The sequence below is a fragment of the Ochotona curzoniae genome, unplaced genomic scaffold (assembly GCF_017591425.1).
Source record: "Ochotona curzoniae isolate NIBS_2020 unplaced genomic scaffold, NIBS_Ocur_1.0 scaffold_3835, whole genome shotgun sequence".
Taxonomy (NCBI): domain Eukaryota; kingdom Metazoa; phylum Chordata; class Mammalia; order Lagomorpha; family Ochotonidae; genus Ochotona; species Ochotona curzoniae.
In genome coordinates, this window is record NW_024467114.1 from 22,317,220 (window position 1) to 22,336,172 (window position 18,953).

General features: G+C 40.6%; 1 protein-coding gene across 7 annotated transcripts in view; it reads left to right on the forward strand.

Annotated features, from left to right (window-relative positions):
* The window catches only part of NT5C3A (5'-nucleotidase, cytosolic IIIA), a 36,002-nt gene extending 18,210 nt beyond the window's left edge, over positions 1–17,792 (forward strand). For 2 of the 7 annotated variants that reach the window (XM_040965118.1, XM_040965117.1), the window contains exons 2-10: positions 1,162–1,216; positions 8,401–8,499; positions 9,759–9,828; positions 11,641–11,687; positions 12,785–12,870; positions 13,741–13,830; positions 15,213–15,375; positions 16,417–16,617; positions 17,080–17,792. In XM_040965118.1, coding sequence (XP_040821052.1) covers positions 1,181–1,216; positions 8,401–8,499; positions 9,759–9,828; positions 11,641–11,687; positions 12,785–12,870; positions 13,741–13,830; positions 15,213–15,375; positions 16,417–16,617; positions 17,080–17,181 — 894 coding nt within the window. In that variant the 5' untranslated portion in view covers positions 1,162–1,180 and the 3' untranslated portion in view covers positions 17,182–17,792. The remainder of the gene's footprint in view (positions 1–1,161; positions 1,217–8,400; positions 8,500–9,758; positions 9,829–11,640; positions 11,688–12,784; positions 12,871–13,740; positions 13,831–15,212; positions 15,376–16,416; positions 16,618–17,079) is intronic. The other 5 variants (XM_040965115.1, XM_040965119.1, XM_040965121.1 and 2 more) reach the window with 4 other exon arrangements.
* Positions 17,793–18,953: the final 1,161 nt, after the last annotated feature.

The window sequence follows — 18,953 nt, forward strand, 5'->3', positions numbered from 1 at the left end:
AATATGTATGCATAGATACTTCTGCAGACGGATAGATTTTAGATGTGAAAGATTGTGACTTTCATCTTAATATTTGGAAAAACTGTATTCAGCTGTAAGATGCCATCAGCTACAAGACCATCAGCGTACTGGTAGCCTTTCTGGGAAGGGGAGAAAAACATCTCCCAATTGCATAAGCTGAAAATAGAGGGAACAGACTGTAAGTTAGAATTTCAGGAGCTTTCCTATAGCTGGTCTAATTCCTTTTAGTGATAAAGAAGATGTCCAAATGCTATTGCTCTAGAAAAAGACTTTCCATCGCTTAAATTGTCCTTTTAAAGCAGTTTTTTTGTTTTTTATTAGATTGGTTTGTTCCAGACAGAGAGGTTGTATTCATGAAATGAACAAGTGAGCATAAAAAGAAGGAGTGGAGGCTGGGAAATATCTTCCGGGAAGGAACTGGGAGATGGAGTGTCTCCTGGAAGGAGAGAGAAAGACCCTAAAACATTGTACTTACCTGAAACCAAGTAAAAGTAAAATCATACTAGGACAAAAATAAATTAGTAACTTTCCTAAGATCTATCTGTACTACAGAAAAGAAAAATATTTAGATGGCTGAGAATAATTTGAAAACTTTCAGTATAAAAAAACATACATGTTAATTTTATCAAGGCCCTAGAAGCATTATCACATGCTTATTCTGTGGCAGACGTTAGGCTGGATGCAAATATAGCTCAGTTCTAGAATATCACAAAACTAAGTTTTTTAATACAATAAAACTGAAGGAAAATTGGACTTGTGGTTATTTCTTTTTACTTCGTACTATTTATGTGTTTTCATGTAAATTTGGTAGGAACCGCATGAGATTTTTCAACACTGTTGATCTAATACTCTTGCATTAAAGCTTGTGCTCCATTCATATCCTGTTACGACCATGTAAGTTCTTACAGAAGAGGATCTGATTCTCCATACAAAATTTTAGCTCAGAACTAGGCTGGATAGAGAAAGCCTTTGCTAAGTTTCTTAGAAATGAAACAGATGCCTGCAATAACATGGTATTTAAGTCATACCAAAATTATCACACGAGGATGACCTTAATCTACAGAAAGAGCCTGAAATTCAAGTATGTCACGTGTACCTGTTTTTCTCTTTTTCGCTGTGACATCACCTGGGAAAATCCAGAAGATTGGATAATCAAGAAATGACTAACCAAGAGCCTGCTGTGCATGTGCAAATGGTGGGTATTTGAATATATCCAGTTACATTTATGAATGGTGAATGTCCACAGCATTTGCCTCTGTCTCTAGAAAATTATGGGACTGAAACTTTGTGCAAGTCTTTCTTTGCAAGTCTTTCTTTACAATTCTTGACATACAGTAGAATCTCAGGTACTTGCTGAATTCCATTTGAAGTTGTTTTTTGCCTTGGAGTGCTTCTCAGCATATAAAATGGTGACAATATTCCTCAACATACTTCAATCACACAGTCTGAAATATTCTGTCTTAGGCACCTGATTTAAACTGACAAATATTCAAACTTAAAGTACACTGTTGCATATGATTAAAATTCATCATATTATTTACATACACTAGGATAATGTAGGAAAGATAAAGACTAGAGTGTGAACTTGTTTCAAATCTCAACTTGTTCCCTAATGACTGGATATTCATGAACTAGGACCATCATTTTACCATTAATAGATGAGTATGATTCTTCCAGTTTCGTGTTGTCCTCATTCAATGAAAAAGTGTGTAAACTTTCTGATAGTACTCAGAAAATTCTGAGTTACTCTAAATGTTGCTGTAAATGTTACTTCCTGTCTATGAGGGAAGTTTAAAAGGTTATGGGGTTGGGGAACAACACAGTACTCTTGCAGCTAAAGCCCTCGCCTTGAACGTGCTGGGATCCCATATGGGTGCTGGTTCTAATCCCAGCAGCCCCGCTTCCCATCCAGCTCCATGATTGTGGCCTGGGAAAGCAGCAGAGGACAGCTCAAGGCCTTGGGACCCAGCACCCATGCGGGAGACCTGGAAGAAGTTCCTGGCTCCTGGCTTTGGTTTGGCTCATCTCCAGCTGCTACAGCCACTTGGGGAGTGAATCAATGGACAGAAGATCTTCATCTCTCTCTTTCCTCCTCTCTGTATATCTGACATTGCAGTAAAAATACATAAATAAATCTTTAAAAAAAAAAAGGTTATGGGTGGGCTGGCATGGTGGTTCAGTGGCTAAATCCTCACTTTACAAGCACCAGGATCCCATATGTGCACCAGTTCATGTCCTGGTTGCTCCATTTCCCTTCCAGCTCCCTGTTTGTGATCTGGGAAAACAGTAGAGGATGGCTCAGGTCCTAGATCCCTGCATCCATGCAGAAAACCCAGAAGTTCCTGGCCGCTGGCTTCAGATCAGCTCAGCTCCAGCTGTTGCTGCCATTTGGGGAGTAAACCAGGGGAGAGGTGGTCTTTCTGTCTCTCCTTCTTTCCATAGATCTGATATGCCTTTCTAATAAAAACAAATCTTTAAAAAAGAAGAAGGTTGTGGAGATGGATGTGTTGGCTGCACAGGTTAGGATGTTTCCTGAGGTACAGACAGCCCCTATCAGAGTGGCTGGTTGTGAGTTCAGCTCCATTTGTGATTCTGTATTCCTGTTAGTGCGGACTCTGGGAAACAGCAAATGAAAGCATAATGACCTAGCTCACCTGACTCCAACATGGAGACCTGGGTGGAGTATTGCGCTCCTAGCTTTGGACTGGCCGTCCCAGCTGTTGTAAGGACTTGGAGGTTGAATGTCTCAATTCCTCTCTGCTTTTCAAAAATTTGGAAATAGAATTTAAAACAAATTGGACCCAGCATGGTGGCCTTGTAGCTGAAGTCCTTGCCTTGTATCCGCTGGGATCTCATATCCAGTCTCCCATGGGTGTCTCCCATATGGTCTCCCAAGCACTTGGGCCATCTTCCACTGCTTTCCCAGGTACTTCAGCAGAGTTAACCCTCTGCCCACAGGGAATGCCTGCATCACAGGTGGGAGTTTAACCTTCTGCTCAATACTGGCCCTAGAATTTCCTTCCCTAAAAATGTTGTTAGAGTTCCTTTCTTCTCCTTCTTGAGGACTCCTCAGGGTGTGTGTCACATGGCCCTTCACAATCTTCTCCAATCTTAATGTTTCTGAATGCTGCTTCTCTTCTAAACACCAGCTCAGTTGCCTCTTCCTCCATTAGCTGCAACAGACATCATGTCTGCTTCTTCTGGTCCTTTTAACATTCTAACTGGACATCTTGGGAATGTGTTACTTATTTGTGTTCTTACATATCGCAGTACATACTACAGAATATGTATTTTATGTGCTTATATCTCTTGCAGAGCCTCTTAAAGCAGTGTCTACACTTAATGACTATATATGATGAATGAATGAATGAAAGAATTTGGTCTATGCTGCTCTAATGGAGGCAGGCCAAATATGTGGTTAGCCGGGAAGCTGTTATCAGTAATATTTAGTAATGTGTAATCTTCCAAATAAATTATAGAATCATCTTTGGGTGTGGGTAAATGTACCAGCCTGTATAGATGCCTTTAATGCTATTCCTTTTCTTTTTTTTAATAAATTAAAAAAAAATTGTATTTAGAAGGCAGAAAGCACTCTCATCCACTGGTTTGCTCCCAGATGCCTGCAGGGGCGAGGGCTGGGCCAGGCCAAAGCTAGGTACTACGTACTTCGTTAGAGCGGAGTACTGGAAGCCTCAGCTCCCTTCCAGGGTGCAGGTCAGCAAGAAGCTGGATCTGAAGTGAAACAGGGGCTCAAACTCACACACTCCACTACAGGATACAGGCACCCCAGGTGTTATCCTGACTACTACACCCAACACTCACCAGAAATTTCTCTGAAAGTATCTGATTGATATTCCTAAACTAATTTATTTGGATCGTTTCCAGAAAATGTAGAATAATATAAAGATCATTAAGAACAGAGATGAGGGGCCCTGGCGCTGTGGCCTAGTGGCTAAAGTCCTTACCTTGAGTGAGCCGGGATCCCATTTGGGTGCCAGTTCTAATCCCAGAAGCCCGCTTCCCATCCAGCTCCATGCTTGTGACCTGGGAAAGCAGTTGAGGATAACCAGAAGCCTTGGGACCCTGCACCCGTGTGGGAGACCAGTTAGAAGCTCCTAGCTCCTGGCTTCGGATTGGCTCAGCTCCAGCCATTGCAGCCACTCGGGGAGTGAACCATTAGAAGGAAGATCTTTTATCTCTCCTCCTCCTCTCTGTATATCTGACTTTCCAATAAACATAAGTAAATCTTCAAAAAAGAACAGAGATGAATGCATATAAATATACTCAAATCTATTAAAAGCATGTATTTTCTTTACTTAAAATATGAATTGTACTAACTATATACCCTAAATTATACTAATTGTTAGGTTTTATGCTTTAGCTTAAAAAGAAAAATTCTGAAATCAGCCTTGTGGCACAATAGAGTAAACGGGCACTTGCAATGCCAGCACACCATCCCAGCTGCTCTATTTCCATCTGTCTCCCTATTAATGCACTTATGGGATAGCTAAACTTGGCCTGAGTAGTTAGGCCTCTGCCATCCACATGGGAGACCCGGATGCAGTTACAGGCTCCTGGCTTCCTCTGGCCCAGCCCATAGCCACTTGGGAAATACCGGTGGACTAAAGATTTGTCTGTTTCTCCCTTTCTCCACCACAGTATCTTTCAAATACATGCACATCAGAGTGTTTTAAATACAAACTTAGCATTACATATATAGAGAGATGTATTTGTTTATTTGAAAGGCAGAGTTACAGACAGGAGGAGACAGAGAGAAAGTGATCTGCAATCCATTGGTTCACTCCCCGAATTGCCTACAATGTCCATGGCTGGACCAGGCCAAAGTCAGGAGCCAGAAGCTTCATCAGGATCTGCCATATGGTTTCAGTGGCACAAGCACTTGGGCCGTCTTCTGGAACTCGAACAAGTACCCCAATAGAATCTTGGCATTGTAGGCAGTGACCTAACAACTATATACCACAATACCAGCCCCAACATTATATGTTTATAATAGTATAAATATCATGAGACTTTGAGGTTGTCATCTCATCCTGGGGGTTAAGGTGATCATTAGTCTGAGACACCACTGATTGATAAGATCAAGCCAGAAATTTGGTGACTGTGTCATGAAGATACTCATTTTTGTTTTGTCCTGGTGTATCTACAAGCTAATATGAAGCACTCTAATATTTTTGAGTTATGAGTAAAATAACATACCTTTGAAATCTACTTCTTTTAAAATGTTTGCTTTTGAATGCGAATGTAAACTAATGGGTTCATTTCAACTGTGCAAGCAACATATGTAAAGATTAGTCAGAACGTATGTATTTTAGGCCTTTCTTACCATCTGTACTGTGGATTGATTAGGCTTCAGCCAGCTGACATACTCTGATATCTTTCAGGGAGACTTTGCACCTTGTCCAGCATCTTACATTCTGGCCGTAAAAAATGTTTACTTTCTTCTTACCACAAACTTTAAACCGTTATTTATTTTCCATAAAATCCAATCATGATCAAATTGAAAAGTCTTCAGATAATTCAAAAAAATAAAATTTGTCCTCCCCATTTGAAGCATTAAAATGGGCACCACTCAGCCAGGTCTCATTTTGTCCAAGGGAACTGTGGGAGGAAGGGCTGACAGGGCTGTGAGATGAACTTCCTTGCGCTCCTGCCATCGGGCTGCCCCATGCTCTTCTGTTCTGAAACGTGTTTGATTCTGTCTCTTAGACTGCTTTTTAACGTATCTCAGTCAAATGTTCCGTATGTTATTTCTGAGAAGCATCTCTCATGTACTTCCATTGCATTGTTGGGTATTAAAGCAGTGACGTGTACAACTCCCCATAAGGATCATTTGTTATTCCTCACGCTTACATCCCCTCGCCTTTAAATTCTCTGGAGAAAGTAGCTGCTCTTTCATGTTATAATCAGTTGTTTGCAGTAGAGCTATTTGAGTGTTCACCACTTACCTACCTGAAAACAAATGCTTCTGTTTTGCCAAGAAGTAGAACTACCAGTTCCTCCCAGCCACTGATTGTCTTAGAATAGACCAATTTTCTCCTTGGCCTCGCAAAAATCAGCCTACCTTGAAGTAGTCTTGGTACTGTTTGCCCATTAGCTGAAACTTAAGAGTGTAATTTTGTTTTCTTGTGAATACGGACTTGGTGACAAACATCCTGTTTTCACAATAGCGGGTTAATGACTGAATCAAGCACATAGGGATTACTGCGCATCTGCTAATGAGGCTGAGGCAAGAACAGAATTTACTTCTCAGAAGGTGAACTCAGTTTGCTTCTACTCTTGTGGATTAGGAACAACAAACAGTACTTAGCATTAAATAGTTGCACAGCCCTAAAATCTTCATAAACCAGCTTGCTGACGGCCAAAGCACAGGTGTGCTAATACTTTTTAATGGGTCTCTTAATGTTAAATAAATCTATTATAAAATTTATACCAGTGTCACTGAGTTATTTGTGGTCCAATACAATAAAAAGTAGCAGTGGGCCTGGCCTGATAGCCTAGTGGCTAAATCCTCGCTTTGCATGCCCCAGGATCCCATATGGCTACCAGTTCATGTTCCAGCTGCTCCACTTCCAATCCAGCTCCCTGCTTGTAGCCTGGAAAAGCAGTGGAGGGTGTCCAAAGCTTTGGAACCCTGCACCCATGGAAACCTGGAAGAAGCTCCTAGTCCTAGCTTCAGATCGGTTTAGCTCCAGCCATTGCTTCATCGTGGGGAATGAAGCAGCAGACAGAAGATCTTTCTCTCTGTCTCTCCTCTTTGTAAATCTGCCTTTCCAACTGAAAAAAATAATAATAACTTTTCAACATTCTAACTTGATTATCTGTATAAAGATAATCTTTAGGGGGAATAATTTTGTAGCACTTGTTTCTTTTATACACAAATATTTTTTAGTGTAAATATGAATATAAACTAGCTCTTATTTTGTACTATTTGAAAGGCAGAATAATATAGAGAGGAAGAGAAAGAAAGAAAGCGATCTTCCATTTGGAAAGACAAGGCAAAGGATTATATAATGAGAATGACAAACTATATACATGTTCTTATATGCTAGCAGTCAGAGAAATGAAATTAATGGAAAAGAAATGAAACTTTTTTTTCCCATCTTTGAGGGGTAGAACTCCAGGCAATTTTTATTTTCTTTTGGTATTCTATTATTCTTGTAAATAAGCATTACTTTTTTTTTAAGATTTATTTTTATTATTTTCTTATTGGAAAGGCAGATATACAGAGAGGAGAGGCAGAAAGGAAGACCTTCCGTCCGATGATTCACTCCCCAAGTGAGCGCAACGCCCGATGCTATGGCAATCCGAAGCCAGGAGCCTCTTCCGGGTCTCCCAAGCGGGTGCAGGTTCCCAAAGCTTTGGGCCTTCCTCAACTGCTTTCCCGGGCCACAGGCAGGGAGCTGGAAGGGAAGCGGGGCTGCCGGGATTAGAACCGGCGCCCATATGGGATCCCGGGCGTGCAAGGCGAGGACCTTAACCACTTGCCACCGCGCCGGGCCCATAAGCATTACTTTTTAAAAGGCAGAAGAATTTTAGAGAGATCTTTGATTAGCTGCTTACTGCCTTGTCACTGTCCCGCAGCGATGGACTTGGTGCATGGAGCCGATAATAACACGCGTGGACCCTGACTGATGGTCAAAAGCCGAAGTTTATTAGGGGCATCAGACTTTATACACTGAGAGTCCATACTGTTTCCCTACTCTTGATTGGAATTCCTTTTGTTTTGTATATTCCACCAGGTGTTCTCATTTACATGCTGTTTATACAAAAGGTAGCCATTTGGTTGTTGTCATACAAATACTGTCCAATGAACTGCAAACCTGTGCTCGCTGACCTTCCAGGGTCACAATGTCCTCCTACACTGCCTCAGTGGTACTACTAGCAAGGCCTGGGACATATGGAAGCCAGGAGCCTGGAACTCCATCTGGGTCTTCCACATGTCTTGCAGGGATCCAAGAACATTGAGCATTTTCTACAGTTTACCAGGTGTGTTAGCAGTGAGCTGGATCAGAAGTGGACTAGCCAGGACTTGGACCAGTACTCTTATGGGATTCTACTGTCGCAGGCAGCAGCTTCATTTACTGAGCCACAGTGCTGGCCCCAAGCGTTGTTTTTGTAATCAGAAACATTATGATTTCTTACAAAGTAAATGACTCACACATATAGTTTTATCTTACTCTCCAATGGAAACCATTTTTTTGATGCACTTTTAAAATATTTTGTATGTATATGCTGGTTTGCTTTTTTAAAAACAATGCCTCTGTGTCTTTGTATCTTTAAATAATATAAGCTTGTGTTCATTATGGAGGGAATCTAATGAAAGAGGAATTAAAATAATTGCTTCTTTTTGCTTTTTAGATGCCTGAATTCCAGAAAGATTCAGTTCGCATCAAGAACCCTCAAAGAGTAGAAGAAATTATCTGTGGTCTTATCAAAGGAGGAGCTGCCAAGCTTCAGGTACATGGTTATTAACAAGCCTTTATTATCAATCCCCCCCTTTTTGAAGAAAAAAGATTCATCTATTTATTTGAAGATTAGAATTACAGAGACGGGGGTAGGGGAGAGGAGAGATTTTCCATCTGCTGGCTCATTCCCCAAATCGCGACAATAGCTGGGGCTGGGCCAGGCTGAAGCCAAGAGATTCTTTTGAGTTTCTCACGTGGGAATCAGGGACTCAAGCACTTGGGCCGTCTTATGCTGCTTTTCCTAGGTCATTAGCAGGGAGCTGAATCGGAAGTGGAATAGTTGGAACGGGACCTGGCACCCCTCTATAGGATCCTGGTGTCACAGGCAGCAGTTTTACCCACTATGCCACCATTGCTGGTCCCCAACATGTTACTTTCAGAGTTCAAGGAAACTCATTCAGCTCCTGTTTTGAAAAAAATCCCCCCACTCCCAAAAAAACTGTTGTTTTAAAAAATACACAGTTTCAACTAATAGTTGTTTGAAGTAAAATGTTAACCATAATTAAAGAATAATTGAATTTAAAGACTCTTTTTTTCAAGGGAAGTTTTAAATACATGTAAAACCAGCAAGTTGCATATTCAGTAAAGAAAGCTTTCCTCTTGGGGTCTTTGAGTTCCTCCTTCCTGAAGCAGCACAGGAGAGGTCCACCTTTAACATCTTTAATAAATCTTGCCTGCATACTGAAACTGTCCACATGAAAAATCTTTCATGTAAGAAAGAACCAAGGTCACCTTTTATCTTTCATCAAAAAAAAAATTCCAATTGTTAAACATTTATGAAGATTTAGTGTTTAACTAACTCACTCTCCTATGCAGCTGGTATGCTGTTTCCACCCTCATTCATGCATTGGTATATTGGACCTTAAGTAAACAGGTTAGAGCCAGCCTAAAGCAGTGTCACTAACAAAGAATGTCATATAATTAAATTGCTTCCGCTGCACATTTGTACATGGACGAAGTTGGCTAGGATTATGTCTTATTTCTAGAGAGAATAACTTGCCATCATAAATTTCCATATTGATTAATTGGTTCTTATTTGGCAACTTTAGAGTACATCAGAAAGCACCTGTGGTAAAGGGCATGCCCAGGGCTTCTTAAAAGAACAGCATTGCGATGATAGCCTACGGTGGGGACACACGGACCCATCCCAGGCTGTGCCTGGAGAACCCGCCGTGTGCCTTTGCATGGCAGTGCACAAACTGTGGCCATGGCGGCTGTGTCTCCATAATCTCTTTCTTCCTTTTCCTGCAGATAATAACTGACTTTGACATGACACTAAGTAGATTCTCCTACCAAGGGAGAAGATGCCCAACCTGTCACAGTAAGTGTGATATATTTAAACAAATTCTTGGAAATAAAGTATTTTAAGAATCTTTGGCTTCTGTCACCTGTAAGATGTCTGTTTTTTGTTTGTTTGTTTGTTTGTTTGTTTGTTTTTGGAAATTCTTGTGGGATATGGAAAGAGTGGGGACTTGACTTGCTTTTTCTTGCCATCTTTTGAGGACTTATTTTTTCATGTGTCACATATTTGGTTGTTTCATGGAGAGTTCCAGTAGCAAAAGAAACAGAGATTTCTAAACTATTCCTATCCAAATGTTTGTCCATTTGTCAAGGAATATTTAAATGAATTTTATACTTTGTGCCAGCCTAAAAAAAAAAAATATGTATCAAATACTCCTGTTTCTGGGAAGATTGCCAGATTTGGGGATACTATGTTTATAAGTGAAATTGAAAGGAAACTGTTGGGGCTGACATTGTGGTGCTGTGAGCTAAGCCACTGTCTGCAGTGCTGGCATCCTATATGAGCACCAGTTCAAGCCTTGGTTGCTCAGTTTCTGATCTGCCTCCCTGCTAAGGTGCCTGGAAAAGCACCGGAAGATGACCCAATGCGTGGACCCTTTGTCTACACACCCTTCCAGCCCATGTTGTAGACCTGAACAGAGTTCCAGGTTCCTGGTTTCATCCTGACCCAGCCCAGGCTGTTGGTGGCCATCTGGGCAATGAACCACTCTGATCTGGAATGCTGACATTATAAGCAGCTCTTAACCCCATGACATCATAGCATTGACCCCAGTAATTTGTATTTACTGATAAATATATGTGAGCCCGGCATGGAGACTAAAGTCCTCATCTTGCACATGCCAGGATCTCATATGGGCTCTGGTTTGTATCCCGGCTACTCCACTTCCCATCCAGCTCCATGCTTGTGGTCTGGGAAAGCAGTAGAGGACAGCCAGAAGCCTTGGGACCCTGCACAGGTGTAGGAAACCAGTTAGAAGCTCCTGGCTCCTGGCTTCGGATTCGCTCAGCTCCAGACGTTGTTGGCCACTTGGGGAGTGCATCAGCAGATGGAAGATCTTTCTCTCTGTCTCCCTTTCTCTCTGTAGATCTGTCTTTCCAATAAAAAATAAAAATATAAATAAATAAAATTTAGAAAATAAAAAAAAAACCTGGTAAATATCTTCATACCCTTTTCCTTGGAGAACCAACCCCCGCCCCCAGAAAAGGTCTATTTACCTAACCATTGGTCCCTAAGCTCAACATAAAACTATAGCAAAACTTGGAAGCAAGTTTTGGAAAACTTGGAAAAAGTTTTTCACTGCAGCAATGACATAAATTCTGTGCTGCCCACATGCCAAAGACTGTGCAGTTCTTATGACAGATGTGGAGAGGGGCCGGTGTGGTGACATAGCAGCATAATTCCCTGCCTGCAGCACTAGCACCCCGTGTGGGTGCTGTTTCGTGTCCCACTGCTCCTCTTTTGATCTAGCTCTCTGTTTATGGACTGAGAAAGCAGTGGAGGATGGTTCATGGGCCCTCGTGCCCATGTGGGAGACCTATAGTTCTTGTACCCATTTAATTAAAGATGGAGATGGAGATGTAAAGCCAGTCCACAACTTAGAGTCCACGAAGGCAAGGAACTTGTGATGTAAGTGAGCAGGGGAAGAGGCTGCATCGCAGACTTTGAGACTGTAAGTTACTCTACTGCTGACTACATCACTGAGTCCAAAAGTTGCCAACAGCTGCACCAGTACACTTGTTCTTTAGAAAGTAAATGGAAAGCCACAAGTTGCTCATGCTAGCAATGGGATTAATCACAGTGTCTCTTTCACTATTTTTTTTTTCTCTTTAGATGTCATTGATAACTGTAGGCTGGTTACGGATGAATGTCAAAAAAAGGTAAACACTAACAGTACTCCCAGTCCCTGAAAGACTTGACTATCCTGTATTTCTGAGAATTTCTTCAGGATTATTTACACAAACCAGAATGGATGCCAAGTGCTTACAGTCACGCCTGGCACAGAGTAGGCACTCAAAAAACATTCTGTCATTTTCCTTCTTGGAACTTGCCATGGCTGTGATCTGTCTGAACCTGTGGGATTCCTGGCCTGGAATTTGTGCTGCTCCTCACCCCTGCCCAGTACTTGGACATGGAAAGGGCTGTCACTGCTCTCCCTCCTTCCCAAATTGTCTCCAGCAAAATTTGCGATAGGTGCTCCGTCAATATTTGTCCAAGGACTTTTTTTTTGAGGAAAAAAAAAAAGGTCACTTTTGAACAACAAACCTTACTTAAAATGATTATAAAAATGTTTTGATTTCCTTATGTTAGCCAGAGAATTATTTTTAAAAGGTTTTGGTTTTATAATTTTTGCTCTCTTAAATGTAAGAAGTTGTTTCAGCATTTTGGCCGAGTGTCTGTTCTGGCTTAATAAAGACTCAAAATGTGAATCAAATTCACTTCTTTTATATGAGAACCAGAAGCCTTTTTGTAATGATAATTACTAAGAATACAAAGATAAAAATTACCGTTATATTTACTTAATTTTTTACTCAATTATATTTGCAAAAACTAAGGCCTGGAGTGGGCATGTGGCATAATAGGTAGAGCTGGCCTCTCTGGTGCAGGCATCAGCTTCTGACCCACCTCCCTGCCCGTGTACCTGGGAAGCAACAGGGCAAAGCCCAAGTGCTTGGGCTTGCCCATCCTCCTGGGAGACCTGGAAGAAGCTCCCCGGTACTGGCTTCAGCCTGGCCCACCGCCAGCTTGTGCAGTCATTTGGGGATATAAACCAGCAGTTGGAAGATGTCTTTGTACTTTTGCCTTCTAAATAAATCTTTAAAAGAATCAGCGCAGGTCTATTTAATCTCTCCATCAATTCAGTTATAATCTTTACCTATAAAGCATATCTAGAAAATACTTTATGTTGTTTTGCTGTATGTAAACCTAAGCAGATCAATTTGTAATCTTCATGATTCGTTTATTTGCTTTTTTCTAGCTGTTGCAACTGAAGGAAAAATATTATTCTATTGAGGTTGATCCTGATCTTACTGTAGAACAGAAGTACCCTTTTATGGTAGAATGGTAAGTAGGTGTTGAGTAGTAGAGGGTTAAAAAGCTAATAAAACAAGATTTCTATTACAACTGATGTATTGCATACAAATAGACTCATAAGTTATAGCAGTGAATTAAATATTAGAAAATAAACTACAATTCTCGAACAGTCTGGAGTCTGTTTTCCTTAATTCACCATGAAGTTAGTGCCCCTTAATTAAAACAGGAATTTAGGATCTAGAGTTTGAGCTTAGTTGGACCAAGCAGATGACTTCATTGCCAGGACATACACATACTCTGGTGTTATGTGAATCAAAATGCCGCTTCTTCAGAAGGCGACACCATCAATAGAGAATGAACCACTGGGCGACAGAAACGGAGGCAGACACAGGAGGGGCAGTGGGAGTATTTGAGTGTGTTTTTAGGGACCAGGTGAAAAGTTTAGGGAAAAGGAGGAGCTGTTTGCATGGTTGTAAAAAGGCGAGAGAGATTCAATACGCATATGCTAAAATGCTGTAATCACAGGTGTTTTTACATAATTATAAAGCCAGTCACTTTGAATACAATACTACACACTAAGCTCCTTCTCTCTTGCTCACTGAGCAGCCTCTTCTGTACTTGGACATGTCATGAAAGTGCAAACTATGAACAGATGAAAATAATGTTTTCATTTTGGTTCTTATTGCAGTCAGAAATAAGTACGCCTCAAGTTGGATTGAATTCTCCTTTTTAGAACAGCGGGAGCATGCATATCACATTTTGAGATGCTTTGAAACTATTTCATGAGCAGTGAAGTTAAAGAATGGTGTATAATAAAGATGGTTGCTTTAATATGAGCGTTTTAACTGATATTGTTTCTCCACTCCTCCCCTCCCCCGCCACTGTGCTCATAAACTCCAGGTATACTAAATCGCATGGTTTGCTCGTTGAACAAGGGATACCAAGAGACAAACTTAGAGAAATTGTGGCCGAATCTGATGTTATGCTTAAGTAAGTTTCTGGTTTTTGTTGTTGATTTCTACAGAATTGGTGTGTTTTATATGGTTCGGATTTGTCTTTTTAGCTAAAATAATATTCCATATCTGAAATATGCCACTGTCACAAAATGGAGAGTGATGAGGCATGCAATTTAGAATGTGATAGGTTCTGCGTACGTAGAACTCACTGAGATTTAAGTATTAAGTTATATTTCCTGTCTCCAGAATAAAAAATGTAAAAACCAACAACTTATGAAGCCAGAGCCATTTGGGAATTTTTTAACAAAATACTTTTGAATTTTTTAAATGTATTTTTTATTTGAAAAGGAGAGAGGAAGAGACAAGAAGACAGAGCATTTCCATGCACTACCCACTGCCCACACACCACTGCAGCCAGGGCTGGACCATTCTGGATCTCATTCTGGCTCTCCTGTGTGAGCATCAGGGAACCAGCCACCCGAGCATCTCTAGGCCCCCCAGAGGACACATTAGCAACGGGTCAACATTGGAAGCAGGGACTGGGCTTGAACCCACACACGCTGTCAGGGGCTGTGGAGATACCAAACTGCATCTTGCCTGCTGTGCCAAACTCCCACCCTACAAAAATGCTTTCAAAGACATGCAGTATGAATGATTATAGATCATTTGGAAGAGGTTTTAGCCAAGTACCTTATTTCTAAGTCTACATGAATCTACTTTTTGAATTCTCAGACTTTGCAAACTATTTCCAGGAAAGATGAACATGTTGTAATCCATACTTAGATTATTATGTCTGAATTATACATGAAAAGCTTTGATCTTATGTTCAATACAGTTGAATATCAACATTTTGAACTCATTAGGCAGCTCTGATGAAGTGGTTTTTATGTTTGTTTTTTGATTTTTTTTTTTTTGGATGATGCTTTATTGTGATTACTAATGAAGAAGAAAACATTAAATTGTCCAAACATCTCATTCCTTTGTAAGCAGAAGCAGCTTTGTTTAACCTATAGCCCAGAAAGTATAAAAAGGGAAGAACAGGGTGTCAGAGCTTCGAAGGGCCAGACAGCAGAGGTCAAGGGGCTGGGGGGAAGCTCCTCTGGCCGAAGAGATGAGCCGGCTGCCAGGCGAGTGGTCTTGCAGCTCACCCCAAAGGCATTTGTCAAGACGGGATTTAATCCTCTTAGGCCACAGGCTTGTATTCAGACTGTCGGTGATTGTAAGAACATCCAAGTTTGCACGTGCAACTGTGGCTTGCTTAAGTACCATTGCTAGGCCATCAGTAACAGCACTTTTGGATCGCATTCTGAAACAAGAATTATCAGTGAGTTGTAGAATTAGGTAGAGATATGTTTTTTAAATCTGATAAGTGAAAGGAGAAATACTCTAACGATAGTTTGCTTCTCCATCTTGCAGGGAAGGCTATCAGAATTTCTTCGACAAGCTCAAACAACACAAAATCCCTGTGTTCATATTTTCGGCCGGCATTGGGGATGTATTAGAGGAAGTTATCCGTCAGGCTGGTGTTTATCATCCGAATGTGAAAGTCGTGTCCAACTTCATGGATTTTGATGAGAATGTAAGAATATCAAAATAATTATTCATCATCATACTTTTTAAAACTTTAAAAAAATTTTTTTTAATATTGTTTACATATGCTGGAGAAGGATGAACACACATGTGGGCCTCTGATTGGGGTGGTGGCAGAATTAACTTTTAAAATCTGAAAATGCGTTAGTCATGTAATAAGATTTGTTCCCCCATAATGTCTGTTCATTACATTAGGTCAAGTTGATTATTGCAATCATCTGGAGAGTTAACCAGCAGGTGGAAGATTCTTTCTGTCTGTCTGTTTCTCTCTCTCACTTTCCCCTCTCTATGTTATTCTGATTTCCAAATAATTTTTCCTAATCGTTGTTTGAGAAAGAAAAAGCATGCTCACACCTACTGGTTCACTTCCCAAGTGCCTGCAATAACTGGGGCTGGACCAGGGCTGAAGCTGGGGCCAGAAAGTCAGTCCCCAACTTGGGTGTCCAGGACCTAGTTACTAGAACCGTGATGCTGGTTTCCAAGTCTGCAATAGCAGAAGATAGAATCAGGATCTACAGACAGGAATCAAACACGTGTACCCCATTGGGCACCTCAGGTGTCTTAACTGACATCCTAACCACAAGGCTAAATGCATGCCCCTGTATCCATATTTTAAAATAATATACCTTTCTTAAATGTCAATTCCTGAAGTTATAGGCTAATATTAAAATTAGTGAAACTTCATACTGAAGACTTAACACTCATAGATGGGAAGAAACTGAGACAGATCATTTGATTAACAATAATTTATGAAATAAATCAAATGGGATATTTTGATTAGGAACAAAATGGAAAATGAACAGGGAATTTTCACCTGATGTTTTACTGTTTTAAATAGTTACTACAGAACAATTCTCAGAACCCGTTTTAACTATGATTGTGATGAACTTCAGGGCTTTGAGATTTCCGGTTTCAAAGACAGATTTACAAATACCATGAAATACTAGTGACTGTTAAGAACTCCAAAATATGAAAATCCACCAAACAGAATTCAAAACTTACTATTTAAAAACATTTACATTCTTAATAGGGTGTGCTCAAAGGATTTAAAGGAGAACTAATTCACGTATTTAACAAGCATGATGGTGCCTTGAAAAATACGGAATATTTTAATCAACTCAAAGATAATAGCAACATAATTCTGCTGGGAGACTCCCAAGGAGACTTAAGAATGGCAGATGGAGTAGCCAACGTTGAAAACATCCTGAAAATTGGATATCTAAATGATAGAGTAAGTATAAAGTTCTATCACTTGATTTTTCAAAGAAGGGATCAGGATGTTTTATAGGTCATTGCTGCCAGAGGGGCCTGAGAAGGTAGTTGTTTTAGCCCTTCATCTAGGTGACATTCAAATGCATTGATAGCATGCGTGCACGCTACAGGTTCATGGGAAGGGAGAGTGCAGCTGTTAAACGCTAGCACCCCCTGCTCATGAGAATCAGAAACATCTGCAGACACGGCCGGATGTTCCTCACACCAAGTTACCCCTTTGAGAATCACTGGGCTGCAGAGAAATCACTGGGCAAGAAAAGCTACCGTGCAGAAACATTTGTTAATCCATGAGTTTTAAAGGTTTAAAAGTATATATATATATATATTTATTTTTTACCTTTCAAAGGCTTAAGATTCACACCAATGTTATTTGCTTTTTCTCCTCATGTGTTGACTTTATTTTTGTTCTTCTACTCATCAGGTGGATGAGCTTTTAGAAAAGTACATGGACTCTTACGATATTGTTTTAGTAAAAGAGGAATCACTGGAGTTAGCCAACTCTATTTTACAGAAGATTCTGTAAGCCAGCATCCTACAAGAAGACCTCTGTCGTGGGTGCAGTCGATGCAAGAGCTGTTCATCTGTTCGCCTCACTCCAAGACTCGTATTCATAATGTGTTCTTGCTCTTGAAGTGTCCCCTTCTACCTGAAGTATTGAAACCATCGACTAGAAAAATCCTGATCTCCATCTTCTCAATACACTCCTTACCATGCATATATATTTTTTAAATAAAAAAAATTAAAAGAAAGAAGTCTTAAGGCCCAAATTAGAAAAATAATTCCCTGATTTTCCAAAGTTACCTTTGTCGTTCAGTGTTATCTTGCAGTTTTTGAAGAGTCTTTTTTACACCAGGAAAGTTTGTAGAAATTTAAAATGTTTTATGCAGTGATGAAATGATGTGCATGAATTTAATATTGTCATTTTTGTAATCTGGGAAAATTTCTGCTGATGCTGTCACCATCTCCTGCAGTCGTGTGCTGATTGGTTATGTGGGCTTGGGAAAAATCAATATTTACCAGAAAAGATTGCATGTCATATTTGGGGGGAAAAAAAAAACTTGTCTCCACTTGTCACTAATCAGTACAAAGTGTTCTCTATTGGGGCACTGATAATAAACATGAAAAGCTTTTGTATTTCTGTTCTCATCATCCAATGAGTGTTTATTGAGCACCTGCAGGGGTTAGTTCTTTCCACTTTCTGTCCTTCCTTGATAGGTGAACTCCAAGGTCCTTGTCATGGTGGCTATTTAGAGTAAATATTCTCAAATTTTTTGTACCATTAGGCCAAGCTTAAGATGTTTGTGGGGGGGATTTAATCTGCTCTTCAGATTAAAAAGTTTTTCAGATTAAAAACTGTATTAAACTGTATTTCCCTAGTTAAAAACATCAGTAGGGCCCAGCGCGATAGCAAAATAGTTAAAGTCCTCGCCTTGAATGTGCTGGGATCCCATACAGGTGCCGGTTCTAATCCCGGCAGCACTACTTTCCATCCAGTTCCCTGCGTGTGGCCTGGGAGAGCAGTCGAGGACAGCCCAAGGCTTTGGGACCCTGCACCAGCGTAGGAGACCCAGAAGAAGCTCCTGGCTCCCAGCTTCAGATTGGCTCAGCTTCAGCTAATGCAGCCACTTGGGGAGTGAACCATCAGATGAAAGATCTTCCTCTGTATATCTGCCTTTTCAATAAAAAACAAATAAATCTTTTTAAAAAATCAGTAAAGCAGAATGTTCTACTCTAAGTGTACACGTTTCAGAAACAGCTGCAGGCAGGAGACAGTATGGCTGGGTCTGGGGGTGGCTGGAACTGAATAATGCCACGTTAGGAGCCAACACTTCACCCTACAGTCCGGCTTCCTGCTGCTGCTCCATAATAGGTTTTTACACAGTTAGAATTGTCACTATGATGCATCTGACTCTGACTTTAATCCTTTCTCCTTGGAGAAGATATTTATTTTGCCTTCTTCCTGGCACTGCTGATCTTAGAGACTTTTCCCATTCTGTATGCACCAGCATAAGCTTCCCTATTTATTTCACTTTCTGTGTCATGCTTCTAGGTTACTTTAACACACAGAAATATTCTGCATGCAATCCCATACAGACCACAGACTTGGCAGGAAGAATACTAGTGATCAAACAGCAAACACCACTGTGTGTTTTATCCTGCCATGCATGGAATATTTCCAAACCAGTCACTTCCTGGCTTCTGCAGGCAAATGCAGCTTAAACTCATTAAAACTCATGGAAGGGTGAGCATCTGGCGTAGCAGTTAAGACACGTGTCCTAGATCCTTGTGGCTGGA